The sequence below is a fragment of the Passer domesticus genome, chromosome 29 (genome assembly GCF_036417665.1).
Source record: "Passer domesticus isolate bPasDom1 chromosome 29, bPasDom1.hap1, whole genome shotgun sequence".
Lineage (NCBI taxonomy): Eukaryota > Metazoa > Chordata > Aves > Passeriformes > Passeridae > Passer > Passer domesticus.
Genome location: NC_087502.1, coordinates 4,650,761 through 4,668,176, shown reverse-complemented (window position 1 = coordinate 4,668,176; position 17,416 = coordinate 4,650,761). Strand labels below are relative to the sequence as shown.

The 17,416-nt window shown below is 58.5% G+C and overlaps 1 protein-coding gene and 1 pseudogene across 1 annotated transcript; both read left to right on the top strand.

Moving 5' to 3' along the window:
* The window catches only part of LOC135287357 (zinc finger protein OZF-like), a 184,796-nt pseudogene that overhangs the window by 46,226 nt on the left and 121,154 nt on the right, over positions 1 to 17,416 (top strand).
* Positions 6,270 to 11,915, top strand: LOC135287237 (uncharacterized). Its single transcript, XM_064400598.1, has 15 exons — positions 6,270 to 6,814; positions 7,251 to 7,315; positions 7,412 to 7,561; positions 7,745 to 7,893; positions 8,215 to 8,362; positions 8,606 to 8,793; positions 8,882 to 9,022; positions 9,299 to 9,413; positions 9,571 to 9,711; positions 9,900 to 10,076; positions 10,210 to 10,365; positions 10,524 to 10,625; positions 10,993 to 11,095; positions 11,369 to 11,425; positions 11,716 to 11,915. The coding sequence occupies exons 1-15, from the start codon at positions 6,706 to 6,708 to the stop codon at positions 11,913 to 11,915; spliced, it is 2,001 nt and encodes a 666-aa protein (XP_064256668.1). The 5' UTR covers positions 6,270 to 6,705.

Here is a 17,416-nt window from a genome sequence, read left to right as displayed (position 1 = left end):
TGACCCTTTTCGTCAGGACTTTGTTAAGACCTTGGCCTTCTTGCCAAGACTCAACAAACAACCAAAATACAAAAAAACATCCTCGAGGTCTTGACCTCTGAGGTTTGCCTGACCTCCTTCGTCAGGACTTAGAGAGACCTTGGCCTTCCCTTGCCAAGGCTCAAACAGTCAAACCTCGAAACCCTGGCTTCTGAGGCGCCCTTTGTCTGGGCCAAACTGCCTGATACCCTAACTTCTTTCGTTAGGACCTGTATCAGGGCCTTTGGGGTGCGTGCCACTCACACAGCTATTCCCTCCGCACGCCCGGAGGGGGGTCCTGTGGGGTGCGTGCCACTCACACAGTATTTCCTCCGCACGCCCGGAGGGGGGTCTTGTGGGGTGCGTGCCACTCACACACAGCTATTTCCTCCGCACGCCCGGAGGGGGGTCCTGTGGGGTGCGTGCCACTCACACAGCTATTTCCTCCGCACGCCTGGAGGGGGGTCCTCTTTACCCCTTTGGAGGCGCCTCAATCACCAGTTCCACTCGCTTCCCCCTGTTCCCGGCCGGCCCCCTCGCGGGGGTGCGGAACCGCGGTACTGAGGGGTCCTCACTCGCTTCGAGGGGCCGAGCTGCCGGCCCTCGTCTCACGCACACACACTCGCTCGCCTCCCTCTCCCGCCGCCGGATATTCTCACCTATCCGACGTTGCTCCGTGTCACTGTCCCAAGCCGATCTTCTCTGGTCCTGATAGCCAGCTGTCCTGCAGGTCCAGGGTGGGCGGCCGTCCCAGTCCTGGTGTCCTCTTCAGGCGTGGCTATCCCGGACGAGTCCCCAAGCTGAAATAAATGGGCAGGAGATCTTTCTCCTTTTTAATGCCTTTATTAAGAAGAATCAGCTCAGGTGGGAAGAAATCGACGGGTTGCGCCCTCGCCGCCGCTGCTCCCAGGCGTGGCACGAAGCAGGAGGACGATGCAGTTTTGTCCGCTGGTCTGCAGACAGAACTGGGGACTCTGTCCTCACGGGAGAGTCGTTGAGTCCTTAGTTTGTTGGTTTAGAAACCCGGGGGGTCTCTTTAATCAGTTTCTTTTCAAGTTAGAGTGAGAAATAAAAAGGTTTAAGCAGGTACGGGACAATGCTCCCATCCTTAGACGTCACTTTAAGTTACTTATGGCTCGTGATTTTAGGGGTTTTTCTTATAAAAACTGTAAAACTGTAACAATCCAGGGTGCACTGCGTTTCTCATTTGCATGTTGTCTCTGGTGTCACTGTTCATCTCTTTACCCTGGAGGGTTTCTCTTGGTATCTTCTTGGTATGCAGCCAGCATCAGGGAAACAATCAGTTAATCACCTGCCATTAACAGGTATTTGAAAAGCTTTCCTTCGGCAGCGAAACTAAAGGAGGCTGACTCGGTCTGGCTTGGTTTTTTTAACTCTGAAACTTAAAAAAAAATACAACTTTCTATTCATAACATGGTAGTGATACATATTATAATACGGGCTTTTCGACAATATTAAAAAAATGGATTCTATATGCGTGGTGTTAAAGTAACTTTGTTATATAGCTTTTATTTCTGTTGTTAACTAAAACTTAGAAATAGTGATGTAAGTGTATGCTTGTGTTAAAATGCCTGCTTGGATGTGATAAAACCCAATGAACACAGGATGAGCACACCTGCTACGGATATGCCAACCATCAGCATTCACCATCTGAAGACAGTGTGGACCAAGGTGCAATAGTGAAGGCTGTGATAAAAATGGACTAAAATCACAGCCAAGGAATCTGCATGCTCTAAAAAGGCAGACTGGAGGAGGAGCCATGCTAAACAGTTCTTGGAATATGTAAACCAGATTTCAGAGAAGTTTAGTAAGCATAATTGTTTATGAATATGGAACAAGCTGATGCATTGGAAATGGTATCTAAAGGGTGTTTCCAAAATAGCAGGGGTGCTCTGGGCTGAGTGCCAAGATGCTCCTGGCCATAACATCTTTGCTCTGTGGTCTTTGTCCCCTGTCTTCCTTTATTAAACTTTTAAAGTTTCACAGGAGAGTGGATGTGTTTTTCCCAGGAAATTGGTCAGTGCATCCTCTGGCTGGAATTGGGAAAGGCGCTGTGCTCTGTGGGTCTCCCCAGCAGCTGCCGAGTCCGAGCCAGAGGTCTTTCCTAGTTCTTTATCTCCCTGAGACAGCAGGGTTGTCCTGCAGCCAGGGGCCATTCTGGGCTGGGAGATGGAGCAGGAGAGAGGGAGAAAGGGGCAGTGACTTCCTCCTCACCTGCCTCAGAGTCCCGAGGCATCTTTCGCTTCCTCGCAGCCTTCTCTATCCAGAAAATTGTTGGGAATGGGAAATGGTGATTTGAGAGAAAAACAAGATGTGAGTGCATTGCCTTTGAAGGTCCTGCTAACCAAGTCCATCTCTAGAAGTCACTGGGTGTCTGGTGGCCAAAAATACCTCCAAAAATCAAGGAGGAGCCAAAAACCTCTCCCAGGGGTTCCCTGTTTCCAGGGTCCTTAATTTGGGGTTATGGGGGTCCCTCTTCTCAGAGCTGCTGAGGGGCCCGTGGGTCCTGGGCACCTCCCCTGTCCCGGGCCCTGCTCAGGCATGCTGAGGGGCTTTTGGGGCTCCCAGGGCTCATCCTCCCCTCATTCAAACGCGGCTCCCAGGTGTCCCAGGGTCCCCTTCTCCAGCATCCCCCCACCCCAGGCACTCAGCGCTTCCCCCACTCCCCGACAATACTTTCAGGCTCGGGGCCCGGGCCCCACTCATCTCCCGGCTCCACCACCCCTCCAGCCTGCCGGAGCTCCCCCAGCTCTGCTATCGCCCCTCTCCCCACGCCGGGGCTCCCGCCTTTCATCCCCGCCTCTCCCGGGGATCCCCAAACCCGTGTCCCGCCCGCCGGCACTGGCCGATCGCCAGCTTCACCATCACCCCCCATGGCCCTTGCTGGGCAGGTAGCAACACCCCAAGATCAGCTGCGCTGTGCCCAGGGGAGACCAGACCCTGGAGAGCCACTCCCCCAGACAGAAGGAGCCGGGGACAGGACCGGGAATGGGGTCATGAGAATGGGAATGTGGGATAGGGAATGGGAACGGGTCCAGGACTGGCAATGACATAGGGAATGGGGCAATGAGAACGGGAATGTGGCATAGGGAATGTAGGAATGTCCTGGTTTAGGGCAAATTTGGGAGGAAACCTCCAATAGGGGCCCCCCCAGAAAGCCAACCCACACGGCCCCTCTCCACAACCAGTTTGGAAAAGAATTTCCTTGGACGGAGGTGGGAAAAACCTGTTTATTGAACAGGCAAAGCATTCCCCAGCACACTTTGTGTGAACAATACCAGATGACAAAGCTCATTCGTCACTCTGAAGAGATGACTGCAAGAGATTGTCCAAGGTTTCCCTCATCTGCCTCACAACTGTCACAAGAGCAGAGACCAAGACCCTGAAGACCCTGACTGGAGTTCTGGCCTGGTTGAGGTGGATGCTCACAAGTGATTGTTTGCAGGAGTGCTTACAGCCATGGTACACTGCTTTGAGCAGGGCCTGCCAAGGAGCAACTTGCCCTATATGCTCACACCTGCTTCATGACAATAGCCCATGAATTTCCCCACCCCTTGGCCAAATGAACTTTCTGGGGTAACTTTGGTAACTTTAGTAACTTTGGTGGTCCCCCACGGAAAATCCCTCATGTGAAAATGGAAGCGTGTTGTGGAGCAAGGCCAGCTGAGATACCCTGAGAGGAGCCCAGTGCTCCTTGCTCCCCTCTGCTGACACGTGAGCATTTGTCTGGTTTTGGGATGACCCAGGCTGTGTCAGGGGGTGCTACGTGGACACGAGACAGCCGGTCCTGTCTTGCTGTGTCCCAGAAGTGCCTCGCAGCAATCCTGCATCCATGTCAGGATCCTGGCCAAGAGAGGTCCTGGAAGCTGAGGCAGCTGATTCTAAGCTTGTGCAGGTGCCTACAGGTCAAAGCCAACGGTGTTCCCTCAGGATACAGCAGTCCTGAGGGGTCTCCCTCACTCAAAGAAATCGGCAGAGAAATGCATTGTCTGCCAAAAGCCCTTTTATTAACCTGGCAGGAGGGCAGGAGTCTGCACCCCACTGAAATTCTTCTCCGCCATGGATAAATTTCAGTGGGTTGGTGTAGGAATTGTATCAAAAATACCATCCATCTTTACGCTGCTGAGGTGATTTGATAGGCAGGGGGTTAGAAATACACTGTGTCACATTCCTATCCTCGAAGCTAATGTCCAGGTGCTGGCCAGGAGTGGTCTCGATGCCCTAAAGCAGCACAAAATCTTCCTCATGGCTTCCCTGCACAGGGCTGATTCTGTACTTGCCCTTAGTTCTTCTGGCAGACTATGTCTAAAACTTTTTTTCAAGTCAATCTCCTATCAATTAGGTCCCCAGGTTTTTCTTATTCTAACTGGTGCAAGTACTCAGGTCAGACTGTGCTAAGCACTTGTTCACTAATGTGAATGGCTTGTGCTTACTTAGGTCAAACAAAGGCCTTGTTTCACTGCCAAAGGTGCCTGAGGCTCCTTGTGGCACCAGTTGTTTTCCTGTGCAATGCTCTAGCTCCCCCGAGAGTAAAGAGGGAGCTGGAGAAAGAGCTGGCCAGGCTGCTCTGGATCCTTGACCAGCAGTCCTGGTTAAGTGGAGAAGTCCGAGCTGAGCAAAGGTGCCAATGGAACAGCCGTGCACAGGAAGGCTCGGTGGGAAGGGTGATCCAGGAACCACAGGCCTGGCAGCCTGAGCTGCCACCAGGGAAGGCTTTGGAGCAGACCCTCCTGAGGGCCATCCCACGGCACGTGCAGGGAACCAGGGCATCTGCTGGAGGGTGGGAAAGCTCTGCAGAGGGACAGGGACAGCTCGGGGTCCTGGCGAGGTGTTGAGGGCTTCTGTGAGGGAGGCTGGGGGGGTTAGTGTTGGGGGGGTGTTGGAGAAGGCATTGTCTGGAAGGTGAGAGGTCTAGGCTGGAATCTGAGTCAGGTTGAAGGCAGCATCTGTGGTTTGGCACAGCTTTGGTTCCGGAGGGCAGAAAGAATATCTGTGACTTTTCCTGTTCATAGTCCTGATTCTCCTGCAGGGAACAAGAGAGCAGAGCTGTACTTTACTGGCCACTTAGATATCTGTACCAGGGGGATGATTAGCCCTTTTGCCATCTACTTTTTTGGTTGGGCTACTTTGGGAACACTGAGTGAACTTTCATTTCTTGAGTTTTTATTCCTTAAGAGAATGAGGATATTATCATCCCTTCATAGAAAACCATTTGCAAACCAAAGAATGGCCTTTTTTTTTGCCTCTGTGTAATGTTCTGTAAAGTGACTCTCAGTGGATGACATTAAGACAAATGGGTCACTGCTTTGAGATGGGAAGCAAAATTCCAAGTCTTCACCTTCTCAAGCCATCCCAATTGATTTGGGAAGTTTGCAACTTTTTGGAACTACTTGAATTGAGCAATGGGAAGTGAAGCTTTCCTGAACTGAGGATTCTTAAATGCCCCATTATTCTGTGCCTTTGCTGTTAAGGTGTTTTCCTGCAGAAGGAAATGACTTCAATGAGAAAATAATTTCAGCACGGAGTAAGAGCTTCTGACAGAGACCAAGTGTTGCCAGCAGTTGCTCCAGGTGCTCCTGCCAGCAGCCCCAGCAGGAAGGAGCACAGCCCCCAGTGCACGTGGGCTTTGGCTCCCTGTGGCACAGAAGCCCCCCGGGGCACAGGTCTCTGGGGCAGGAGACGGGCACCAGCGCTGCCAGGGCTGAGGGGTGGCAGGTCTGCTTGGGCAGGGACTCTGCCACACCTGCTGATGTCAGCGCTGCACGGGCCCCAGGGCTCAGGGCAGCGTTCGTGCCCTGGCCCACACGTTCCTTGTCCGTGTCACACCCGCAGGTTTAGGATGGCCACCAGCCAGGAGGTGTCCCTAGGAGGCCATGCCAGCTTCTGTGGAAGGCCCCGTGCCCTTCCCAGGGGGGCTGTGTCGGCAGCCCTGGGGGCTCCTTCTGCTGCCCTGAGCCTGCAGAGAAGGGCAGCATTTGCTGATGGTTTGAGCCGTTCCTAAAGACCCTGTCAGGCTGTCTCAGACACCCGGGGCCAGAGATTCCTCCTATGCTGGGCCACTTTGGGTGGGCTGGGGGCGGCTCCAGGGCAGGGGGCGGTGTGTGCAGGGGCCCTTTGTGACATGGCGTACCATGGTCACCACGCCATGGAACGGGTGTCCTAGAGCCCTTTGTGACACGTGGTGACATAGGAGCTGGTGGCGACAAGAACACTCCACAGTGCTTGGAGCACACAACGGGACAGGACGAGACAGAGCAGTGCTGTGAGGAGCCCCACACAGCACACTCGTTCGTGTCTGACCCGGAGCCTTTCCGAGGTGTTATTCCTGCAGCTGACCTCGAGGCCAGACCACAGGACTTGCTGACCCGTGGCCTTCCCGAGGCTTCTCTCCTGCAGGTGCCCTCGAGGGCAGACCGTGGGCCTTGGTGCCCCGGAGGCATCTCCCATCCTGCTGCCAGTGCCCTCGAGGCCAGACCACCATCCTTGACAGGACTCTCCTGCCCTTGTGGCAGGAGCTCTCCAGAGCAGAGTGCAGGACGTGCTGTCCTGTAGCCCTCCTGAGGCTTCGCTCTTGAAGGTGCCTTCCAGGCACGACTGCAGGACTTGCTGACTTGGAGCTTTTCCGAGGCACCTCTCCTGCAAGCAGCCAAAAATCCAGTCAGTGACATGGAGCAGAGACCCAAGCTGGCCTGGGTGGAGGAAGAGGAAGAAGGCCCTGGAGCTGCCCCAGCACAGGAGATGGAAGAGGTGGTGCTGTTCAAGCCACTGCAGGAGAGTGAGTGCAAGAGCTGGGATACAGGGTTGGTGCCTGCAGCCAGCTTGGTGTCATAGCATCCCATCCCATCCCAGTGCATCCCCTTGCAACTCATCCCATCCCGTGGCATGGCATCCCATGGCATCCCATGGCATCCCATGGCATCCCATGGCATCCCATCCCATGGCATCCCATCCCATCCCATCCCATCCCATCCCATCCCATCCCATCCCATCCCATCCCATCCCATCCCATCCCATCCCATCCCATCCCATCCATCTCCTGGGCCATACCTATGGACAGGACGGAAGAGGGCCCAGGCAGACACCCTGCAGCAGCTGTGCTCCATCCCCTGGGGCATCCCAGGGCTGTCCCTGCCTGGGCAGTGCAGGGCTGGGCTGTGTTCTCCGGCCTCTCCTGCAGCCCCTCAGCTCTGGCTGCGCTCGCTCTTTGCCAGATGCAGCCGTGGAGCGCACACAAGAGCAGCAATCCAGCCGTGGCCTCTTCCACAGAACAGCGCAGGTACCTGCAGCCATGCCCACCTGGGCTGGGCCTGCTGTCACCATGCTTGGAGCATTCTGTGGAACATCCCTTTGGTTTCTTGCCCTTCTCCTACAGCTGGTTTGCAAATTAATCAAGAGAATTCGGGAGGAAGAGACCAGCACCGTGGGCACTGGGCTCAGAGCATACTCGCACATCTTTAAAACCAAGACCAGTGCTGCCCTGCTGGATATGCTGGTAGAGGAGGGCTTTTGCAATCCAAAGCAAGTAAGCAGTCCGTGGCCAGGGTTTGATCCACCCAGGAATTGCTTGGCCTCCCAAGCAACACCCACTGGTCACTGGAAGCCTTTGAGGCCATGGCAGTGTGGTGGGATGGGAAGCACTTCTCTGGGCAAGGTGGGGACATTCCTCCCTCTGGCAGCTGTCCAAGTCTCCCCGTGCCTTCTCCAGGTGCCCGCCATGGTCAGGTACATCCACCAGTGGCTCATGGTCAATCAGTTTGCTGAGCACAGGCTGAACAGGACCCTGCTGGATCTCACCGAAGCACAGCCCGCTGACGTACTGGTGACGCTCCTGCGTGTGGCCCCATCCTGTGACAGGTATGGGGCCCGCCTGCCCAGAGCGCTCAGGGCTCCCCAGCCCATCAGCCTGTACAGCCTGTCCCAGCTGTCTGAGCAACAGAGAGCTCCAGGGCCCTCTGGCTGCTCCCTTTGCCAGCCCTGGCACGTCAGTCCCCGAGCCTGCTGCCATGCTCCCTCACGGCCCCTCAGGGGCCTGTCCCCACAGGGCTGGGCTGCTGGGAGCTGCTGGCAAGTGGCAGTGGGCAGGGGCAGAGCTGGCAGCCAGCTCAGGTCCCCGCTGCTGCCCAGGCCACAGTGCTGTGTCCCAGACCCCCCTGAGACAGAGCTCTAACCCCACAGAGCTGCTCTGACCATGTGGAAGAGCATCATGTGCTCGCCCAGGACTGCGGAGCCCGCGCTGCTGATACTCCTGGATGTGCTGGGGAGCTGGCCCGAGCACAGCATGTGCACCTCCGATGGGGACAAAACGGGTGTCTTGGTCCTGGCTGTGAGTTTCTGCAACTGGCCTTTGCTGGCCCCAAAGCCGCCTCTCCAGCAGCTCTCCATCCTCCTTCCCCCACTGCATCTCCCTGCCTCAGGCGCTGGGCTGAAACCTGGCCTCGGGGCAGCTTCAGGGGCACCAGGTCCTGCTCCCCCTCCACCTCTTTGGGCCTCTCCCTCCCCTGCTCAGGCCCTGCCACACAGACACCTCGACACTGAGCGCTGTCTCAGGGGGCTTTGTCCTTTGCAGGCCACTGTGGTGATGTGGAAGATCCTCCAGGTTCCCTGTGTCCCACACGTGGTGACGGTGTATTTCCCCCGCCTCTTTGTGCATCTGCTCTTCCAAGTGTTCTTCACCACTCTGGATATGCCAGAGGAGGTGGATACCTTCTGGAAGGGATGCCAAGAGCAATATGACCTTGCCGCCAGCCCCAACAGGTGCTCCATCCCATTCCTCCTGTCCCTGCCACGTCCCTGGGCAGGAGCCAGTGCTCCCAGCGTGACCGGGGCTTTGCTCTGCACGCAGGTTTGCAGTGCGGACCCTGAAGTCCCTGCTCTGCCGAATGCAGCACGAGGATGTGGTGGTGGCGATGGAAGCACCAGCGTGTGGCTGGGACACACTGCTGTGTGCTGACACCCACCACTATGCCGTGGCTCTGCTGGCCAGGTGAGACCCCCTTCTCCCCGCTGCCTCTGACATTTGTGCTCTGTGCCCAGGGTGCCCCACACAGTCCCCATGGTCGCGGGCCAGAGGGCCTTGTCACCGAGGGACAGCCAAGCAGACTGGAAAAGGCTGGGAGAGGAGGGTGCCCACAAGGAGCCACCTCCCCAATAGCCCAGGGTCCCTTGCAGGATGCTGGGGAAAGACCAGACCTCTGTGAGTCGGTCCTGGCAGAGCTTTGTCCCCATGGCCCACAGTCTTGGTGACTTTCTCTCCTGCCAGGGAGATGTCCTGTGTCTCCATCTCCTTGTGCTCCCGCATCGCTCGCTACCTGCTCCGGCTGCTCAGCACACAGGAGCCACGCTGGGAGCTGCCCGCCCTGGCCTTCCTTGCGGAGGTGAGCCTGATGGCCAGCGCTGCCTCCCAGCTCTCTGCCCTCTCGTAGCCGCAGCTGCCTGGGACGGTGCCCGTGCCTGTGCTGCTGCCTGGGCCCAGCCCTTTGCGGTTCCAGCTCCTGCTGGCCGGCTCCCCTGTCACTGCCCTGTGCCTTTCAGGTCCTCGAGTTCCTGGACTTGAGTGAACGCGGTGCTCAGAGAGTCCTGCAAATCTTGTCAAGGCACCTGCGGAGCGAGTGCAGGGAGAGGCGTCACCTGGCACTCAGGGCCCTTCTCGAGTTCACTGACGAGCCCTCCATGGTGAGAAGGGGGCAGGGGCTAAGCTGGGCAATGCAGTCCTTTGGGCTTGGCTGGGCTTTGGGTGCTGGGGCAGCTGCTCCCAGCTCTCCTGCCTCCCGCTACAGCTGCCCGAGTGCTTCAGGATAGGCCTTTGGCCTCTGGGCCCTGCCACAGCAGGATGGCATTTCACCAACTTGTGTTCCGAACAGACCAAAAAAATGTGGAGCCTGACTGAAAGCCTTGTGGAGCTCCTGCAGGACACAGATGGAGAGATAGTTTGCATGACGGTCATGCTACTCAGCTTTATTATTTTGGACAATGACACGCTGATAGCCGGCCCCATCACACTGCAGCTGGTTGAGGCACTCCTGCCACTCTTTGACCACGTAAGGCTCGCTGCCCTCAGCCATGGCCACTGGGTGCTGCCCAGACACTTTGTGCCCTGTGGATTTGCAGGCTTGCGCCAAGCTGAGCCCCGTGCAGCCAATGCTGAGGTCTTTTTCTCTTCCTTTCATACAGGACAATAACCAGGTGCAGGTGCTCTCCATACTCCTCTTCCGAACATTGGTGACTCTTCCACAGAAAAAGGAAAAAAAGGCCCTGAAGACACCCCTGCGCCAGAGCCTGCTGCCACTCTTCTTCCACTGCCATGATGAGAATCGGCTTGTGGCACAGGTGAGGATTCATGGGCTGCTGCTGTCCCCTGGCAGGGGGCTCGGCTGCCTCCTGCCCTGGCGCCTGCCGGGCTGCAGCCTCCTCCAGGCCTTGGCACAGGGACGCGGGTCCTGCACCCTGGGCTGTGGGGCCATCTCCGCATCTCTGCTGCTCTCCAGGTTTCTCAGGAAACGCTGCTTTGTGTGGCCAAGTTCCTGAAGAGGAGGGATCTTGAAAAACAGCTGAAGAACAAGAAGCTGTGGAAGTTCACCAAGTGCCTGGTAAGGATGGCCTGGAAGCCCCAGCCTCAGCCTGGAGAAGCCCCCTGAGCACTGTGCTCAGTGTGCGGCACCGGCAGCTGTGCCCCTGCCCGCTGCTGCACCCCGAGGCCGCGCGGGCTCTTCTCCAGGCTCCTGTGGGCCCGAGCCGGGGGCCGATGGAGCCGCGGCCCGGCGGGGCTGCGGGCCGGGGCGGCACCGCGGCTCCCCGGGCAGCAGCCGGCCCTCTGCCCCCTCCAGAGCCCGGCGCCAGCGGCTGCTGGCCGCGCCTCAGGGCTGTGCGGGCAGGGGAGGCCGGGGCTGGGCGCAGGGAGCGCCCACCACAGGGCCTGAGCCCGCGCCGAGCCTTCCCTGCTGCCGCTCTCTGCAGCTAGCAGAGGACAGGAGCCGAGCGGCCGAGCACCTGCGCCAGGCCCTGCCATACCTGCGGAACCCACAGGAGTCCCTGCGAGCGGCAGCCATCAGGTTCACGGGTGAGCCACGACCCCGGGCTCCCTCCCCAGCCCGCCGCAGCTCAGCCCCAGCCCCGCCCGCTGCCCCGGCAGCGCTGTCCGGGCCCGGCGCCCCGGAGCCCCGCCTGGGCTCGGCGCTTCTGCCGGCCTCTGGCAGCCGTGCCCTCGGGTGGCAGCGTGCGGCGTGGCCCGGGCTGAGCCCTGCCGGGCCAGCAGGGCGTGTGGCTGCAGCGCCGGCAGCGCCGCTGGCACGGAGCTGTGCCGCTGGCGCCGTGACAGACTCTGTGTTGCCAGGCATGGCCGGGCAGCACCTGAGGGGGAAGAGGGAAGAGCTCCAGCTCATCTGCAGCGGTGAGTGAGGGCAGCGGGCTGGCAGTGGGGGCTGGCGGTGGGAGCTGCGAGCCCTGCCCCGGCTGCGGAGGGCTCTGCTCCCTGTGCGGACCAGGGCCGGCGTGGGCAGAGCACACAGAGATTTCAGGGCCACCTGGGGCATTCATGGCCAGCAGCTTCGGGCTGAGCCCATTGGTCCCTGCTCCATCCTGGCCATGGCTAGAGCGGGCTGGGATGGCCCTGGCAGGGGGCTCTCCTCGGGTCCCCTCAGCTCTGGGATCTGACCATGGCTCTGTTCCTCTCTCTTTCAGCCCTTGAACACCTGGCAGAGGACATCAGCAGTGCCGTGTCAGATGCGGCACTTCAAACATTGGATGTCCTCCGGGCACTACAGAGTGAGCGATACTCTCTCTTCCAGAGGCTGCAGGATCAGCTCCGCAGGGCATGGAGGACACGGCCTCGTCTGTTGGGGCTGGGCTGCCTGCGCTGCTGGAGCTCTGCAGAGAGCTGATTGCAGCGGCTCTGTCTGCTGGGGCCACCCAAGCCAGCGTGGATTTTCTATTTCTTTAATACTGTTCTTTTCTTCTTTCGTTTTTTTTTTCTGTAGCAAATGAATATAGATGTGTTGTAATAGACAGACTCCCAGGATCTTTCTTTTGCTGCCCAGGGTCTGCAGGGCATGGGGGAAGAGGGGAAAAGGGTGCTTGGGCTCAGCAAGCTGCCCAGGTGTGCAGTGTTGCAGGAAAAGTGGCCAGAAGCCCCTTGGCCTTTGGTGGTTCTGCTGAAGCCTCTGTGCTGCCAACAGAGCGGATGGGCAGGGGCCGGAGGTGCTGGACTCCGGTGAGACCAGTGCCTGGAGATGGCCACAAGCCCTGTGCCAGGCAGGAACCGTCATCCGTGTCCTCCTGGCCGTGTGTTGCTGGCTGGATTGCTGAGGGCTCCCAGGTGCCTCTTGATGGGGCTCCTCTGGAGCTCCTGTGGGGCTGCAGTGCTGCTGCTGAGCAGCTTGGCCAGGCTGGGGAAGACCCTGAGGGGACTGAGCCACCAAGGGATGAGGGGCTGTGGAAGCCCTGACAGGACAGGCAGTGGGAAGGCACGAGGGGGATGGGTGGCTGTAACATTGGCCCAGGGGGGTGGGTTGGAGACAAAGAGACCACTCACCCCAATGTCCATGTGGCAAACAGCGTTTATTCTCCAGCCCTTCTTTAGAAAGGGCCTTTGAAAAACCCAGTCTGGAAAATGTCATTGGTCTGATCTCTACGCCCCTTCAGGTTCTGGCCAGTGAAATGCTGCAGCCTTGGGAGAGATGTGAGTGGGTGAGGCCCTGTCAGTCACACCAGGGGCTGGTACAGTCACACAGTACAAGCCAGCCTGTGCTGTGACACACGGCAGCAGAGTGCAAGGCACAGCTCCGGGTGCTCCCCGTGAACCTCAGCTCTGGGAGCACTGTCTGCCCCAAGCTCCAGGGACTGCAGTGGGAGCCCGGCTGGGCTCTGCCCTGGGGCCATCCTGCAGGGACAGCTGAAACAGGGAGCATTCAGCTGCCACAAAGAGCCAAGCCAGGGCTGCAGGGCAGCTGCTCCAGCCCGGACTGCACTGCTGTGTGCTGTGCTCTGGGACTGGGGTTCCCCGCACAGGGGACTGGACTGGTGTGCCAGAGGAGACAGAGAAGCTTCAGCTTCAGCCTCACTGAGGTGGGTGTGTGGGCTGGGAAGAGTGGGCTGGCTCAAGGGGATTCACAGAGCTCATCCTGCTGCAAAGACGAGGAAAAGGCAGTGGGAGCTCAGCAGTGAGGAGAGCTGAGGGCTGGAGAGTGGCTCTGAATGAGACTAAAATGCCACTGGACTTCTGAGACATTGCTGCTCCTCAGCCAGCGACAGGATGAGTCCCTAAGCCTGGGACTCAGCCTTCCTCGTAGTGAGGGGCACCAAGGAAGGCAACAGTGTGATGGAGACTGCCATGGGCTGGGAACTCACTGGGGGAAAAGAGGGAGCAGTTGGGAAGTAAAAGGCAGGTGGGGGAGAGAACTGTTCAGAGAAGGGCTGAGCTACAACTTGAGCAAGCTGAAAAATGTCATTTGGGGTCATCCCAGATTGATTTCATTTCTGAGGCTATTGAACAAGTTTATTTTTTGGGGGTGTCATGTTTTCTCTTGGAGATGTACACTTTGCAAACTTGAGCTGTGTTGCCAAAATGCTCAAGCAAGTCTGTGCTGCAGGTGACACCATTTCTTCTTTGGCTGATTCTGGCCCGGTGCTGAGCTCCAGCAGAGCCCTGGCAGAGCCCAGAGCAGCCTCAGCACCCACAGAGCCTGGCTGCAAGGAGAGAAACCAGAAGCTGCCCGTCAGCTGAGGGCTCCTGTCCCCTTGTTCCAATGCCTGCAGTGCCCAGGCCATGCTGGCTGTGCCCAGAGCTGTGCCCAGAGCTGTGCCCAGAGCTGCCCATCACTGCTGCCTTGGGGAGCAGAGCAGGAGGGCAGGACACGTTCCCAGCCTGCAGCCAGCCATGGCACATCCAGCCCTCAGCAGCTGCCCAGAGTGGGATGTTCCTGTGCTCGCTGCCATCTCCCAAAAGCTCTGATCCCACCCTGCCAAGCAGACAGGGACCCACCTCACGCCATCCACGGCTGGAAGAAAAGCTGGTCCCAAACGATGTCCTCAGCCTTCTCCAAGGGCACGGCCCATCCACGCCACAGCTGCTCCCAAGCACTTCCTAATCCAGACTGGACCCCACCTAGAATGCTTCATCTAGAAAAACAAACAACAAATTATTGAAAAGAGATTACAGACAAAAGGGGAAAACAAGAAAAAAGGTCAAAAATTGTATCTCTGTCAGGGCCTTGAGGAAGGCCCAACCCCTACATGCTAGGGAAAAACCCAGCCATGGGTGAGGGAAGCCCACACTTTCTCTCTTCTCTCCTGCACTGCCCCCCTCAATAACCGTGATCCCAAAGCAAACAAAGGCAGTGGAGCAGCCCAAGCCCATCCTTGACTGCACAGCAAAGCAGCCCCAGCACAGGTTCTGGACTCCCACCTCTGCTCCCACCATGGGGGTTTGTTTGTGTCGGGCTGGCTGCCCCAGCTCCAGCCCCAGCCCAGGCCACGGTGGGTGCTGGGGGCTGTTGGCAGGGCCAGGAGCCCACTCCCATTTCGTACCCACCCCAACTCATCCCCCAGCCCTGCCAAAAGCAGCTGGGCAGCCGACTGAAGGATCAGCTGCATCCACCCCAGCCAAGGGGGAACCTTTGGTTCCCAGCCAGGCTGGGCAATGCCCAAATCTGGGAGCATTTCCCTGGGTGTGGACTCAGCTGCAAATTTGCTGTGGAGCCTGGCTTTGAAGAAGGTGCCAGATTGAAGTCCATCATCTTCAGCTGGCCAGTGGCCAGGTGGAGGAAGAGGTTGTCATCCTTGATGTCATCCTCGCTGTCTCCAGCAGCAGCAGCATTCCCACCCAGTACAGCTTCTCCAGGGGCTCCTTCTCCTTCCCTGGGGTGAGACCAGGCTGTCAGGGCTCTGCCCAGGGCCCCAGCTGTCAGGGAACCAGGACAAGCAAAACCTGCTTGGATGGCGGCCACCAGGGCTGGGCAGAGCAGCTCAGCTCCAGCACAAGGGCTGTGTGTTCCCATTTGATGACCCCTGGGCAGCGACATAGACAGGACAAAAAAGTCTGTACAGTGACACAGGCAGGAAAAAAAAGTCTGGGTTCCTTTGCTTCTCATTGCCAAGGCATGTGTGGAGCTCTAACTTACCCAGGCCCAGGATCAAAGTAGGCCTGTGGCTCTCTCCCTTCTTCCATGGCAGATGAATATCCTGCACCCAAGGATCACAGAACAGCTCTTCTAATGAGGGCTTTTCTAAGTCCAGCATGGATAAACACCACCTGATCAGATCTTGGCACTTTGGGCAGAGAAACCAGAAACTGCCCATCAGCTGGAGAAGGCTCCTGTTGGCTTTGCCCCACTATTCACATGTCCAGGCCATGCTGGATGTGCTCAGAGCTGAGCCTAAACTTTCCCATCAATTCTTTGTTTTGGAGGAGAGCAGGACACGTGCCACCTCCTCAGCAGCGGCCAGAGCGGGATGCTCACCAGCCCGCTGCTCTCTCCCAGCACTGGTATTCCCCCCGTGCCCAGAGATGAGGATCCACCTGGAGAGAGCCGTTGTGGCAGCGAGAGCTGATGGTCCCAGCTGATGTTCTGGCCCCTCCTGAATGGGTGCTCCCCACAGACCATCTGGTGCAGCACGATGCCCAGGGACCAGATGGTAGCTGGCTCGCCATAGTACCAGCCCAACTGGGTCCATTCTGGGGGGCTGTAGGACCATGTTCCGATGGAATACAGATGGAGTTCAGCAGGGGAATGCTGCTGCTCCCAGAGCCTGGCCCCAGCATCCCTGGGCGTGTGGGGGCTGCACCAGTGGCACACGGGGTGACCCACTGCTCTCTGACCAGCACCTGGGACTGGTGTACAGACTTAGGGTTGGAAAAGAAGCCACTGGTGTCAGAAGAGGGCAGCGGAAGCCCTGGCAAGGCCCAACCATGACAAGGAAAAACCTACTCAGTGCTGGGGAAAAACCATGCCTTCATCCTCCCTGCCTGCATTGCCCCAAAAAACATTATGAACCCAAAGCAAACCAGGTTAGTGGAGCAGACCACAGCAGTTCTCACCTGCACACCAAACTGGCTGGGGCACTGGTTCTGGTCCCCTCTCTCTGCTACCCCCACCCATGGGTGTTTTTGTCAGGCTGGCTGCCCCAGTCCCAGCCCCAGTCCTGGGCAGAGTGGTGGGCAAAGGCTGCCAGCAGGGCTGGAAGCTGGCTCCCCACCAAGGCCTGCTCAAAAGCAACTTGGCTAAAATCTCAGTGCCATGAAGGACAGCAAAAGGCAGAATTCCTGCTGCCACACCCATTTTGGGCTGTGAGATGTTGGGCCCTGAGATGCTGTGACTAGAAGCACACCCCTGCGTGGGCTCACCTGCAAAGTGAGTGTAGGCTGTGTCTTGCAGATAGGCGCCACAGCCAAAGTCAATCAATTTGGCCTGCCCGGTGGCCAGGTCCACCAGGATGTTCCCTGGTTTGATGTCCCTGGGCAGGACCCCTCAGCCGGTGCAGTGCCGCACGGCCTCCAGCACCTGGCGGAACAGCTGCCGCGCCACCTCCTCGGACAGGAACCCCCGTGCCCGAATGAAATGCTGCAGGTCCTGAGACCGCTCTGGCCACTTCAGCACCATCAAGATGTCTTTGGGGAGCTCAAGCCACTCCAGTAGCTGGACGACACCAGGGAAGCCAGTGGACACCTTGTCCAGCAGCACGATCTCCAGGGGTGCGCTGGTGCCATCGGGCTGTGGGAGGAGCATGATGTCATCAGTGGGGGCCGATGCTGTGCCAGGGCTGGGGAGCCCCTCAGCCAGCCCGGGATGCTCTGTGCCCTGAGCTGGTCCCACGCCCGCTCCCCCTCGAGGCGTCCTGGCGGCTTCCACCCTGCCGGGCCTCGGCTCATCCCCACCCAGCACGGCCCGGCTTCTGCCGCTGGCCCCGCTCACTCACCGGCTGGCCCCAGTGCCGGATGCAGTTCCGTGGCACCCTTTTGGTGGCCACCTGCAAGCCAAGGGCAGCAGCAGGCTGAGATCGCCTGCTGAGCCCTATCCACCTCTTCCTCCTCCTCCGCCCGCCGCTGGCCCCACCGTTCACTGGGGCGCTGTCCGAGAGCGACATGGCCACAAAGACGCTGCCAAAGACACCGCGCCCCAGCAGCGAGCCCAGCCGGTACTGCTCCTTCAGGCCCTGCTGCGCCTTCCCTGTGGGCAGGACGCAGCTGTCAGCGCTCGGCCTGGAGCCAGCAATGGCCCCGAGCGCCCCTCACCTGCCCCAAGCCAGCCATCCCCAGGCGTTTGCCCTTTGGAACGGGACACGGGAGCCTTGGAGCCAGCGGCCGCACTGCCGAGCGGCGGAGCTCGGACTGGGAAAGCCGCAGCGGAGGAGACGGGAGCGGCTGCGCTGCCTGTGACCTCCGTGG